This window comes from Aulonocara sp. 'chitande type north' Nkhata Bay, linkage group LG15, assembly GCF_057382095.1.
Source record: "Aulonocara sp. 'chitande type north' Nkhata Bay isolate Kocher_YH1m ecotype deep benthic linkage group LG15, A_spYH_male_GT1.1, whole genome shotgun sequence".
Lineage (NCBI taxonomy): Eukaryota > Metazoa > Chordata > Actinopteri > Cichliformes > Cichlidae > Aulonocara > Aulonocara sp. 'chitande type north' Nkhata Bay.
The window spans coordinates 22839887-22854734 of NC_141358.1; the positions used below are offsets into that span (position 1 = coordinate 22839887).

The 14848-nt window shown below is 41.9% G+C and overlaps 1 protein-coding gene across 1 annotated transcript; it reads left to right on the plus strand.

Moving 5' to 3' along the window:
• The first annotated feature begins 3092 nt into the window (after positions 1–3092).
• Positions 3093–14588, plus strand: zfand3 (zinc finger, AN1-type domain 3). The gene is made up of 6 exons (XM_086265025.1): positions 3093–3629; positions 8069–8109; positions 11391–11582; positions 13684–13749; positions 13836–14006; positions 14326–14588. Exons 1-6 carry the CDS (start codon positions 3562–3564, stop codon positions 14478–14480), a joined length of 693 nt encoding a protein of 230 aa, XP_086121151.1. The 5' UTR covers positions 3093–3561; the 3' UTR covers positions 14481–14588.
• Positions 14589–14848: the final 260 nt, after the last annotated feature.

The following is a 14848-nucleotide window of genomic DNA, read 5'->3' on the forward strand; positions in this document are numbered from 1 at the left end:
CAGGTGATATTACATGGATCAAATTCTGACCATATTTTTCTGCGTTTAGAATTTCATCAGTTTTGATAATATCACCACTGGCTGAAATGCAGCCCCAAGCCATGACAGACTTTCCCCTATGTTTTACATAGGGGGTAGTAGATAATTTAATAGATAATGTTGTAACTCTCTCCTGACCTTCCGTCACTCCATAAGGCTTGTATAATATGGCATACCTCAGCCTTTTTTCCATTTCCCATCCCTAGCAATGGTTTCTTGACAACAGCCCTTCAACAGATAATGTCTCTGATGAGGCTTTAATGCCCCACAGCTGGATACTGGAATGCCTAGAATTGTACAAGATCAATGGGACCCTAAGAGCCTTCATCAGGAACTCAATGGGGATGTGGCGTACAACACTAGAGGCCAACTCCAAGCCCATAGCACAAGTCACCATCAAGTGCGGGATCTACCAAGGAGATGCTCTGTCCCCACTGCTGTTCTGCATAGGCCTGAACCCCCTCAGTGAGATCATTAACAAGACTGGCTACGGATACCGACTACAGAACGGAGCAGTTGTCAGCCACCTCCTGTACATGGATGACATCAAGCTGTATGCCAAGAGTGAACGAGACATCGATTCACTGATCCACACTACCAGGCTATACAGCAATGACATTGGAATGTCGTTCGGACTGGAGAAGTGTAGTCGGATGGTAACAAAGAGAGGGAAGGTAGTCAGAACTGAGGGGATTGAACTACCAGAAGGCAACATTGCAGACATAGAGGACAGTTACAAGTACTTGGGGATCCCACAGGCGAATGGGAACCATGAAGAGGCCGCTAGAAAAGCTGCAACCACCAAGTACCTGCAGAGGGTCAGGCAAGTCCTGAGGAGTCAGCTGAATGGTAAGAACAAGATCCGGGCCATCAACACGTACGCCCTGCCCGTGATCAGGTACCCTGCTGGGGTAATAGGCTGGCCAAAGGAGGAGATAGAAGCCACTGACATAAAGACAAGAAAGCTCCTTACCATGCATGGAGGGTTTCACCCCAAATCCAGCACCCTGAGGCTGTACGCTAAGCGGAAGGAAGGGGGCCGGGGACTGGTGAGTGTCAGCACCACAGTCCAGGATGAGACAACGAACATCCAAGAATACATTAGGAAGATGGCCCCAACTGACCGAGTGCTCAGTGAATACCTCAGGCAGCAGAAACCCAAGAAAGAGGAGGGAGACAAGGAACCATCATGGAAGGACAGGCCCCTGCACGGTATGTACCACCGGCAGATAGAGGAGGTGGCTGATATCCAGAAATCCTACCAGTGGCTGGACAAAGCTGGACTGAAAGACAGCACAGAGGCACTAATCATGGCAGCACAAGAACAAGCTCTGAGCACAAGATCCATAGAGGCTGGGGTCTATCACACCAGGCAAGACCCCAGGTGCAGGCTGTGTAAAGATGCCCCAGAGACAATCCAGCACATAACAGCAGGGTGCAAGATGCTAGCAGGCAAGGCATACATGGAACGCCATAACCAAGTGGCCGGCATAGTGTACAGGAACATCTGTGCCGAGTATAACCTGGAAGTCCCGAGGTCAAAATGGGAGATGCCCCCAAGGGTGGTGGAGAATGACCGAGCTAAGATCCTGTGGGACTTCCAGATACAGACGGACAAAATGGTGGTGGCTAACCAACCGGACATAGTGGTGGTAGACAAACAGAAGAAGATGGCCGTAGTGATCGATGTAGCGGTTCCGAATGACAGCAATATCAGGAAGAAGGAACACGAGAAGCTGGAGAAATACCAAGGGCTCAGAGAAGAGCTCGAGAGGATGTGGAGGGTGAAGGTAACGGTGGTCCCCGTGGTAATCGGAGCACTAGGTGCGGTGACTCCCAAGCTAGGCGAGTGGCTCCAGCAGATCCCGGGAATAACATCGGAGATCTCTGTCCAGAAGAGCGCAGTCCTGGGAACAGCTAAGATACTGCGCACGACCCTCAAGCTCCCAGGCCTCTGGTAGAGGACCCGAGCTTGAAGGATAAACCGCCCGCAGGGGCGTGCTGGGTGTTTTTTTTTGTTATATATATATATCTCAAAATTTTCCTTGTTTCTTTGTTGTAGATTCATCTAAAGAAATGGGAAATTCTGATGTGTCTTTGCGACAGCCATGAGTGACACTAGTGCAACAGGTTGCTAGTATGATAATGATAAAATTTCAAACTGGTTCTTTGCTATGTTGTCATCTCTAGAGAGTCATTGTGTTTTAATGAGTCATGGGTTGGTGTTAAGCTTGAAAAAACAGAAACAAAACATTCCTTTTAAATTTGTCAGGTGCGAGGACTGGACTGAGTGCAGAAGCAGGCAATGCCCAAAGAAAAACTTTGAAAGACCTCAGAAATCCTGGAGAAATATTGCTCAAGACCACCTAAAAATAGAGGTAACTCCGTAGAAGGCAGTTATAAAGAAATGAAGGTTGCTCAAGACTTTTGCACAGTGCACTATATATTGGGGATGATTTTCAGTAAATGCAATCTTTAACTGCATTTAACAGTAAAAAACAATACAGTAAAGAAATTATGTTTTTAAGGCATCTCATGCTGATGCTACCTTCATGAAGTTCTTGAATAAAATTTGCTTTTACTTTGCTATTTCACTTATTCCCTTATAAATGTTTTTAAATATAACAATCCACATTTTCAAATACTGAAAAGACAATTCACAATATATAGAGTGTTATCTGTAGTTTTAAAACGTGTTGTTATTGCTTTAGTCCATAGCTTCATTGTTTTGCTTTACTCTATAGTACATCTATGGCTTACTCTTACTGTACAGTACTCGCTGTACACTTGCCTTTCCAATACTAACACTCAGGATTATAGAGAAAAGTAAACACGGCGACTCAGAAATGTTGGCATATGTGTTTATTCTGGATGTTTTCCGTGTAGAAGCGGTGTTAGTTCATACTGTTTTACCATCATTTCGTTGGCCAATATTGACATTTCTGGTTTGATGGACGCGTTTCCGGCCTAGCATACTTCATACCAGCGACGTGTGAATAGGGGTGGTCCTCAACTGTCAAGAGGGGAAGGCCTTGCTCAGTCTATTTATTTTTTATTTTTTCGCACCCTCCCACACATTTAACGTCGCCATAATTGTGTTTTATTCGTATAGGTGGACGGGCGGTGTTCATTTTAAGCTTTTTGGTGTCGACTGAAACACCGGAACGCCCCCCTACAGTCGTTTGTCGGTCGTAAAGTCCGAACATCCAGCTGATTGCTTTGAGTGCTGTTCAATTATTCCAGTTCAAACTAAGCCGTTTCCTTTGACTTAACGGAAGGCTTTTTGTGGCTGAAGCGAGTTTGCCGACGCGATATTTATTTATTTTTTACCCATGTGTGGACTTTCGGAGGAATTGGACAGCTATCGTTTTGTGTAATTTGAGCGTTGAAGGCTTTTTCTCATTGAACGACCAGGCCCCGGACTCATCCCCAGCCTCGCGTTTCCTTATCGGCTTTTTGTGTGTGCGTGTGTGTGGGTGCGCGCGCGTGTGGGTGCCTGTGTTTGTGTGTGTGTTGGAAGTCATGGGAGACACTAGTGAACGAAGCAAACCTCCGACTCTACCTCCCAGGTGTCCCTGCGGATTTTGGGGGTAAGTGTTAAACCTGATAGAAACCGGATTAAACCCGCTATCTTGAACTGAAAAGTAAATCCGGATGAAATGTGCTAAACGGGTTCAACTAGTCCAAACCCATTGTTGTTGTTCTGTTGTACAGGCCGAGGGTGGGGGGTTGGGAAGTTGGCTAATAAATAACCTCCTAGCTTGAAAACTAGCTTAATTTACCCCCTTTTTAGAGCTCTCACACTCTTTGTCGTCTCCTGTAGTGCCGGTTGTTATTTTCCGACCGTGCTTTACCGTTTTTAGGGCTATTTTTGAAGCCAGGAGATGACGTACCCGACATAGAAAATGATTTATTGCCAGCAGGTTCCTTTTAAACCTGTCCTGTTTTCGTCTACGACTTCAAAGGAAAGCTGGATTTAAATATTTAACACGCTACTTTTCTTAAACCTTAAGATTTAAATGTGTTGTTAAACTTATTTTGTCGTTTATTTTACGCCCCTCTTTACATTCGCTCTTGTCAAGAGGTGGATGTGTGTTGCATACCGGATGTGATTCACTGATCTCGCCTGTGTTACCCCATAGGAAAAATGACTAACCTTTTTAAATGTATTTAGTAGTAACCATAAGAAGTGACTGCTTATTTCTCATTAAACGCATTGATAATTTCTTGTTCCTGTCTTCACTTGCTTTGAGGCAAATATCAATACAGAACATAGTCTTATGAATTGACATTTGATAACCAGCCCATCTTCCCCAGCTGCTTCGTTTTCTGCTGTCCAGAAAGCAAACTGGAGGTGGCAGTAACCCACCTGTCAATGTCAGGTGACATGAATGGCAGCCTTGTGTGATTATGGCCCCAGCCTGCCTCAGCTCAGAATAACACCTGGTCTGGGGGGGTGGGAATCTGCTGTCTCTCAGCACATGTCCCTAAAAGCCAAGGCTTCGTGAAACGATTTCAAGGTTTTATTCAACTATTTGCAGGATTTTACATCTTACTAAAAATATGGGGTGCAAACCTTCACCTTGTCAGTACTGATGATATTTACATTGTTTAAATTCTTTTTTTTTCTTTCTTTCTTTTTGGTGTCCCTCAGCCCCAAAGAAACAAAAACAAAACAAAAAATATCTGAATAATTAACTAGTGCAAGACTGACTTGGTTCCAGTCGGTTGCACAATATACTGCTTAAGCTACTACAGAGTCTGTAGCACAGCACTACATAGATGATATAAAACTAAATCAATAGACAAATGTAAGCAGACAAAGTAATAAAATATTATGAAATGCGACTATTGATTTAAAAACAAGCAAAAGCAACAATAATACAATTTAAAAAAGGCTAAAAATGTACATGTTAAATCCACAGAAGAAACAGATATTTAATAAAGTGGTTATTAAAACCAATAAGAGGACAGTAAAATGGTTTTTAAAAAGTTAAAGGTAATAAACAGGGGAGTAATAAAATTAAATGAGAGCTGAGAGCAACACTATTCCAGGAAACAACATTTTGGCATTCATTATAAGTCCATAAAACAAATATATAAATAAGGTAAAATGATAATTAAGACCAGGAACTAAACTACCGAAATACAAATACTGCACTTTGATGCAGGTTTGCCAATATTATTCATACCAATGTGTCCTTTAAGATGTCAGCTCATCAGGGTTTAAAGGCATCGGTTAATTTTGGGTCCAAACCTGCACTAACTTGAGCAAATAAAAGTCAAACCACAAGTGATTTCATTGATTACTTCTTTGAGATAAGGCGATGCTATTCAATGGAAATCACCTGTTTGCACAGGTTGGCTCCATGAGTTTATAAAGTCCAGTAGTAAGCTCAGTAAAACATGCTAAGTAACTTCAGTTAATAATAAAAATAAATCATTAATAATGGCATTAAATGAGCTATTATTGGTTGTAACTGCAGACAAACCTATCTCACACTGAGTTTTGATGAGAATACCTTTTGATTAGCAATGATTAACTGCAACCAAGATATGTTACAGCTAAAGTGCAGCCTGGATGACATTAGTTTTAATCATTTCAAACATTGCTTTTAATTTTCTTTAATTTGTGGATACTTCAGAGTAGCTAATGTACAGGTTGATCACTTCTTATGAGCAACAGGATTTAAGAGGATGAGGTAATCGATTTAAAAATACTTTCTTTGAGTAAAGCCTTGTTCTTGGATTCAAAATGACGGAATAGTTATCAGTCTGTTTGTTTTTTCCTACTCTGCGTGCTGCTATCAGATGAACAAGTTGCGTTTTGAGGACCTAAACAAAATATTTGACTTGGTTGTGGCACCTTTGTGCTGACATAATCAAGCTTTCCCATCTTGTCTCCACCTTGAAGCATCACCTGGGAGCATAATGAAGTATATTTTGTCTGTAGAAGACTTGTTTTATCCTGTGTGGTTTATGTAGCAAAGAAAAAAGAAGCCATCTTATTTGGAAAATTTCAGGCTTTTAGTGATTTAAGTATTATTAAAGACTAGATGACAATATTAAAATTGTCTCAAAATTGCATTTTGTTTTTGTTTTTTGTTTTTTGTTTGGCTTAGAGCGACTGAATTTGTCTGGTACTATCATTCACCTCTTTGCTTTCAGTATAAACAGTCTGTGCAGGCTTGTCCTTCTGTATTAGTCACCTAGCTCCTGTAGGAACAATGATATGAATACCCCACCAAGTTCCAGCTTGTGTACCATTGAGAGAACTCGGTGTGAACAGAAATGGCTGAGAACAAAGACATTGTGGTGGTATGGACATTGGAGAGAAGCCCAGAAGGTGAGGGAAAGACACACCTGTGGCAAAGGTCTTACCAATTGCCAAGAAAAGATTCAAATGACTAGTTTTAAAACTGTTCATTGTCTTCTGAATGGACTTGCAATGAAAAAACCTTAAGGTCACATCTAGGTCACTTTAAACTCTGTAAGAATGTTTTCTCTGTCTATTCAAATCTTGACTATTCATGGCAAAAGCTTGTAAAATCACTTTTGTGTTTTTGTTGAAAGTTCTTAGTTAGGCTGTTACTATGCAGCCATCAAAAAGATGAAAGGCAAAGAACAAATGCTTTACACTACATTCAATCATTCACACACACATTCACACACTGGCAATGGCAAGCTACATTGTAGCCACAGCTGCCCTGGGGCGCACTGACAGAGGCGAGGCTGCCGGACACTGGCGTCACTGGGCCCTCTGACCACCACCAGTAGGCAAACATGGGGTTAGTATCTTGCCTAAGGATATTTGAGATCGAACCACCGACCTTCTGATTAGTGGCTGACCTGCTCTGCCACCTGAGCTACAGCCACCCGTGCTGTCAGTCTCAGCCGTTCTTTGAGGCATGCAACAGCAAATGAAGGTTGAAGTTTAGGTTGACAATATATGCACAGTTTGCAAATTCAAATGGGGGTTTGAGCATTGTAACAGCAGGTTACCTATTGTTGAACTTGAACCAAATATTAGTGAATTTGTAGTAGGGCTGCACGATTAATCGTTAGAAAATCGCGATCTCGATTCATACTTATGTGCGATCTCATTTCCAAATGACAACGATTAAAAAAAAAAAAAAAAAAAGACGACGATTGTACCGCATTTTGATCTGGGACGTAATCTGCATGAAAACAAGCGCTCACTCTTCCTTTTTTGTTGTTTTTATGTTTATTTATTGTTTTTATGTTCAGTCTCAACTGTTACGAAGTTGATGTGCAGTTAATAAGTGCAATAAATATTTATACTGGAAAAGAAAATCGTGAGAGAATCGTGATCTCAATTCTAAGCCAAAAAATCGTGATTCTCATTTTATGCAAAATCGTGCAGCCCTAATTTGTAGCATAGTTTTTTCCCTTTTTGACTACAGAAAGATCGACTGAAATCTACTCGAGTACGTAAAACCAGATGGGCGTAATTTGCCTTTAAGATGAAATGTTTGTCTCTCTGCTTGCAGCTTGCAGGAAACTAGTAATGCTGAAACAATCAAGGGAGTGACAGAAGATTCATCAGCAACAATAGCTTAACAGTGGGGAAGAATATCCCCTCTTCCAGCCATGTGCTCCTCTTGTGCAGCAACCGTCTGCTTATCAATTTTCTCCCTTTTCTTTCAGTCTTACCTCGAAGCCAAGGCCCAATTTCTAAAATCCTGAGATTAAGCCTTGGAGGAGATTATGAAAGATCATAGATTTAATGAGCTGGATATGACATAATTTTTATCTGAGATGTTGAAAAATTCAGAGTGGTATTATTCTTCCACATTTATGTTCACCTACTCTGCAGTAAATACAGGTATTAACCTGTTGGAGGAAAAGATGTTTATATATAGATGACTCCCATTAAATTCACATTTAGTAATTTGACATTGTTTCTTCTTTTACACATAAAGTTGAACTATAGATGGTTGAAATGTGTGGAAACAAACAGCAGGTCTGCGGAGGTTAAAAACTGACATTATCTCTCTTGTCTTTCCAGGTCCAGTAAAACAATGAACTTATGCTCCAAATGTTTTGCTGGTAAGTCACTTCTAAATGCACAGTATTTGTCTTGTGGGGGGAAATAAACAACACTGGGTTTTCATTTGGATATCATTCAATAGCAAAGGAGGCACAGGACACAAATGGGTCCTGTTACACCTTGGGTACCTGACATCTTTCAGCAGCCAACAACATCCCTCAGTTTACTGAATGTTTGCCAACTGCGTGACTTTTCTCGAAATATAAAAGATTTAAAGTGGTGCTACTTTGCATTCTTGCTTACATGCACGAAAGTAGGAACTCTACTTGGAGAATGAGCCAGACTTCTTTGTCCGTCAGTACAAGCCAGCTGGAAGCTGTACAAAAGAGACAGAACTGATAGCTATTCTGTTGCTTCTGATGTTCACTTTGGTTGTTTTGTCTGTAAATGTGGCCACAGGACACGCGTGGTCTTTCACTCGAATGTTGTGATGTTTTGTCCAATGAAGTTGTGGCTGGCTCAATAAATGGCCTGTATTTGTATAGCGCTTTACTAGTCCCTAAGGACCCCAAAGCGCTTTACACAACCAGTCATCCACCCATTCTCACACACTGGTGATGGCAAGCTACATTGTAGCCCTGGGGCGCACTGACAGAAGCGAGGCTGCCGGACACTGGCGCCACCGGGCCCTCTGACCACCACCAGTAGTCAACGGGTGAAGTGTCTTGCCCAAGGACACAACGACCGAGACTGTCCAAGCCGGGGCTCGAACCGGCAACCTTCCGATTACAAGGTGAACTGCCAACTCTTGAGCCACAATCGCCCAATATGTTCGTTGTCAAAAAAAAAAAAAAAAATTCCTTTGCCCCCACAGCAGGTACTCAAAGCCAATCGCAGTGTTGTTTCTGTGCCTCTCTGGGTTTCAGTTTGTAGTAATGGTTAAAACGATAAATGATTTAAAGTTGCATTGGTGTATAAGGCCTGTTAACTGAAAAGGCTTATTACCTATGTCATTTTTAACATCAGTTGCCTCCAGAGTTTCACCTGTGCTGTTGTTGCTTGACTACAGAGTTAACAGTCTATACTACAGAGATTCAAATCCCCATACCCATGCACGGATGGATGCATTTCAGCACCCCCTGGTGCTCCTGGGTGTGTCTTTGTCTTTGAGAGTTACTTGCAGCTGCTTACTTCTCACATATAAATGGCTGAAACTATTGGATGTTCATTTTCTCTTGGCGTGCAGAGGCATTCTCAGTGACAGCCTGACACACTGCTAGCAGCAGCTTGAGGCTAGGTGTGCCAGCAGATTTCAGTTAGGAATGTCAATAATGCTAAGAAGTCATTCTCAGAAAACGAAAGAACCCATAAAGCGCCTCACTCCAAAATTATGTATTTGCCATTTGGAGGAAAACGGTGAAAGTTAGGAGATAATTGCTTCCATAAAGGATGATGAGATTCCATAAAATCTTCTTAATTTGCTGGGAAGATGGTAGCTGTTCTCTGAGGGCAGATTCGGGAAACAGACTTATCTTTGTCTGTTTCTCTGGTTACTGCATTTACTGTTTTGCTTGGAAGCTTTCTAAAACATAGAAAGTTTCATTTTTCTCCAGCATGATAATTGCACAAGAGAAAAATGCCCAGTTAAAGTTTGAAAATGTCATTGTATGAATTAAGCTGTCCCAATGACTTCTCCAGTCTGGTTCAGGTGGATGAGGGTTGAAGGTGATCCGCAGCCCTGTCGGTGGTCATAGCAACCAGTGAGCATGGTAGCATGGTAGACAGTGAGGACCTAGCATCACAGACAGCAGTAATGCTTAGAATAGACTTGATACACACAAGTATGGAGGCTGAGCAGAAGTGGGTTAGCCCACATGTGGAGGTAAAAGTAAAATCTAGGCTGGCCTCCCACACCTTCCCCTGCGGGGAGAGGGTGGTGGTGGAATAAAGACAAGAACCAGCTCAGGCGTGCAAGGTGATTTTTATCTTTGTCTCACTGAGTCACATTTCACTTGGTAAAGTTAACTGATAGCCACATGGTAATGGAGTTTAGAGATGGTTTGTACTTTCATTCAGGCTGTTTTTTTTTTTGTTTTTTTTTAAGGTTAAAGTTCTATTTTATTTTATTTTTATACACACATGGTAGTCATGAAATGATCAGTCGCAGAGAGATGGAGATGGCGCATGCTGCAACCAGTGATTATTTTGATTGTTGGTTAATCTGTGAATATGCAGATTAATCAACCATAAAATAAAACAATATGCAACAATGGTGGAAGCTGCTTATCAAAGATTACCATAGAAGGAAAATAGAGGCATAGATGGCACCAATGTTGAATGCTTTGGAAGGTATTCAGTAAATTATTGCTGATGAAAGAAAGTTTAATATGTTGTTTTTGTTGGGTTTTTTTTTTTTTTTTTTTTTTTTTTTTTTTTTTTAATGGTGGCAACTATTTGTTACAAATACAGCGTGGCATGTTAAAAAGCCAGAATATTAATTTGAGCACAGTTTTTACAAGATGCCTTTTAATCAGTGCACTGGGCTGTTTCAAGTAATCGTGTAATTGACTTTTTGGGATGAAATCATTTCCTAGAGTTTTGTCTGTTTGCTGGTAATTTAATTTAGATGTGTTTCCATCTACAGTGTAAATGCAGATCCTTAAAGCAGCTGACCGTCAGCTGTTATTGACTTTCCTCAAATGTACTGATAAGGAAAGAGTCAGATGATTGCTGAATTCAGTGGACGCTCCATTTTCAAGTCACTGCTAAAAGTTATAGGTGTAATGGGAGGAGAGAGCCATAAACACTGAGGCACTCTGGAACATGATGTTAGGGAAACTCTGCTCACAGTTATATTTACCAAACAGCCGATGCATTATAGTTTGACAGACAGGAAAAACTGGGATACCAAAGGAAATGGTCAGGCAGAAGATAATAACATATGAGAGCTCTGTCAGGGCGGAGGACTAACTCACTGTTTCACCAAATGTTTTCTTTTTTGTCTTTAGGTTGACTTGATGGTTTTAGTTTAAATATGTACCTCCCACATATCGCTGTTAAATTGCCTGATAACTCTTATACACTAATTTCGATGTATTTTTCAGCTACATGAAACCTTTTACAGATGTTATAACGGGAGATCTGGGGTGCACAGTGCCTATACCACACTCCATAAGTCTAGAGTTGTCTGTTTGACACAATGTCCTATCTCCTCTTATTTATTTTTTTTCCTGTCCCTCCCACTGTTTGTATTTTCCCTGTCCTCTTCTTTTCTCTTCTTCTTTTTTTTTTTTTTTTTAACATTCCTGTCTACTCCCTCACTCTCTGTCCTTGACCACAGACGTCCAAAAGAAGCAGCCAGTCGAAGAATGCACCCCCAAGCCCATCCAAAGCACCGGGAGTAGCCAATCGCCAGTTTTCAGTAGCGAGATGAGCAGTAGCAGTAGCCAATCCCTATCATTGTTGCCGCCCTCAAGCTCCGAGCAACTGTCAGCTGAAGAGCCCTTACCTGTGTTTTCCAGCACAAGGGAAGGTAAGCCTGGTCAGCCAATGACTTAACACTCACCCTGTTCTGTTTTTAAAAACTGACTTTCAGGAGAGCAAACTTTCCTAACAATGTGGAAGCAAAAGGTTAATGGTCACAGTAGACTGAAACTTTTGCTCAATTTAACGGTAAAGTCTTTCTCAAAGAATTGATGGATGCAGAGCAAGCTGTTTGTGGCAGTGATGATAGTCTGGACTGACTGTTCTTTTTCTTTGTCAAGCACAGGAAGATGCAGAACATGGCTGACACAGGAGTGCAGCACTGAAACAAAGGAACATAATGAAATATGAAGTTCATTGCAGAGCTCATAAAATCCCTCATGTAGGAATTTTCTCAACTATCGTGGACCTCAAGACTACGTTAAATGTCATTCTTTGTAGATGAAGCAGTATGATGTCTCTGTGGTTTGGAACAGTTTGTGCAGGCATAAATGCTGCTGTGCAGCCTTTTCGGTCTTTAAATAAGTACTGGATGAATCTGTCTGTGGGTTTTGCTTTTAAAACATAGAAAAGGCAACAGTAGTAATTCTCTAGTACAAAGCGGCACATGGTACAAGGAAAACTTCAATCTCGAGTAGAAAACACAGTTCTCTGCAAAAGCCTCTGACTGTTCAGATCTGTATGACCAGATCCTATGCTACATCAACCACAACATTAAAATCACCTGCCTTATGGATGTCAGCTGTTCCCTTCTAGGGGTGACCTGTAGGGACGTTAGCCAGAGCGCTTTGTTTTTGACAGTTGTGGTGATCTATAGATTTCTTGATCAGATGCATTTCATGCATGTTTAATCCGATCAGGTCAACACTTTAGGCTCTTCATCATGTTCTTTGAGCAGTTTCTGCTGTGTATCAGAGCTCTTTTCCTTGCTGGGGTAGATTCTGCCGTCACAGAGTATTAGAAGTGGGGAAACTGTACGTACAAGGGTGGAAAGACTATTAATAAAGATCAAGAACCAAGTTTTCCCCAGTAGATTGTTGCATTATAACAGAATAATACGTTTATTCACATCATAGGTTAGTGGATTCAATGTTGTGGATGATTAGTGTGTCTTGGTCTATAGCAGATTGTCAACAATAATTACTTAATATAATCTATTTTGTAAATTGCTACTTTTTAAATCTTTTTTTGGATGCTTTGGGACAGAAACGAGCGTACTCTGAATGCTGTCTGGGCTCCTGCTTAAATATAAGAAAGGGGTTCAAAGTAGAGTTGCTCTTCTGCATCAAAAACGGCTAATTGAGATGTTTTGGGCCTCTGATTAGGATGTCTCCTGGAGGTCTCCTAGGTAAATGGTTTCAGACATACCCAACCAGGAGCAGATTCTCCTGGCAGAGTCGGGACATGTTGAAGTGATTATATCCCTCAGCTGTCTCAGGAACACCTCAGAGAGCTAAAGGCGGTGGCTTGAGACTACTGCTCCTATGACCCAGACTCGCATAAGCAGTAGGGAATATAGATAAATGTTGTTCTTAACACATTTCTAAGTTGTAGAGTTATACTTGCTTTCATCTGGAGTCATGTTTCTTACCATGTGACAAACTTCAGTATTAGTTTTCCTGTTGGTCTCCAATCAAAGTCTCTCCACCAGCACATTAACTAAATTTTTACCCACCTTTCGCTTGACTGAGTTTGCTGGTAACTGTATCTGTCTGCTGTTTGATGCTGAGGTGATGTACAGAATCGTTCCTAAACTCACTATTAAGCGCTTAAAATGCACCTTTCCATACATACATCTTTGTTTTGTATCATTTGTAAAATATTGTTTTGGTTGCTTAAAAATCACATTTAAAAATCCTTGAAATGTTCATTTCATTTGTTTTGACATTTAATGGCTTTTGAAAAGGTCAAGCTGGTTTGGATGAAGTGAATATATGGCCTGCTGAAAAATGTTAGAACATCTATATAATAATGTAATGACTAATAGTTTAAGTATTGACATTTCAGCTTCAATTTCAAATGATGAAGTTGTTTTTATTTTAAGCATGGTACACAGTACAATCGTAGGTTTTCTTTCCTCGGAGTGGATGTTAAAGGAAGGAGGTCATTCCACATCGTGTCTCACTCGCCTTTTATTCCTCCACCTGTAGGTGTGTCGTCCACAGAAACAGCCCAAGGCACACTCTGCACGCCCACAAAACGTCCACGAGAATCAGGTACCACCTCTTCCTCTTGCCTTCTAGCGCTGCACGACCTTTGACAGGTTGAGCGCTAAATCTTTAACCCTGGTGTTTGTTTCCAGCCTCTGGCTCGGAGAGCGAGGCCACACCAGAGAAACGACCACGGACAGAAGAGAAAGAAGGGAGTGGCGAAGAGGCCCGCGGGACGCCCAAGCAGAAGAACCGTCGGCGCTGCTATCGCTGCCAAACCAAACTAGAGCTGGTGCAGCAGGAACTGGGATCCTGTCGCTGTGGTCAGTATCATCTTTGAGACGCATGTCACTGTATAAGCTAAGATGGTCATTGGCTTATGGCATCTTTGTCAAATGTTTGCATATAAATAATGTGGGAAAACTATAACTATATCAGAATCACTCACATGTACAAATTACAGGTAATGCACATTCATCCTCTTAAAATTGTATAAAGAAAATAGCACAGACCTGCTTTAGAAACTAGGAAAAGAGACCTCTTCCCAATGTTCTTGTTTAACAATAAGCTTGGCAAAGTAAAATTAAATAATGTGTATTGGGGTCACTTCCTGCCTCACCAGCTTCTCTGTTTGCCTCCCAGGCTACGTTTTCTGCATGCTCCACCGTCTACCCGAGCAACACGACTGTCTGTTCGACCATCTGGGCCGCGGACGTGAGGAGGCCGTCCTCAAGATGGTGAAGCTGGACCGCAAGGTGGGCCGTTCATGCCAGCGCATCGGGGAGGAGTGCTCCTGATTGGCCACAGAGTGAGCAGCCATCCAATAAAACAGGAGCTTACAAAGAGGAGGTGGTGGTAGTGGTGTTGATGGAAGGAGGTCTAGGAGAATTGACAAATGGGGTAATGGGAGGGGGCGGGTGGGAGGGGGGAGAAGAGGAGGAGGGGATGGGGTGTGGTTGTAACATCCTGCATCTGACCCAACGATTCTGGATCTGAGCTTAAGGCCACCCTGTTGAAGTCCTGGTTTCCTGCCTGGAGCGTCTGTTCGGACTCTGCTCAGGGCCAACAGGGGGCCGCCTGGTGGCTGTTCTTCAGAGCTACGTTCAGTATGTTCTCACACACACAGCCTTAACCCCACCCGTCTTCAGAGGAAGGACACCACAGA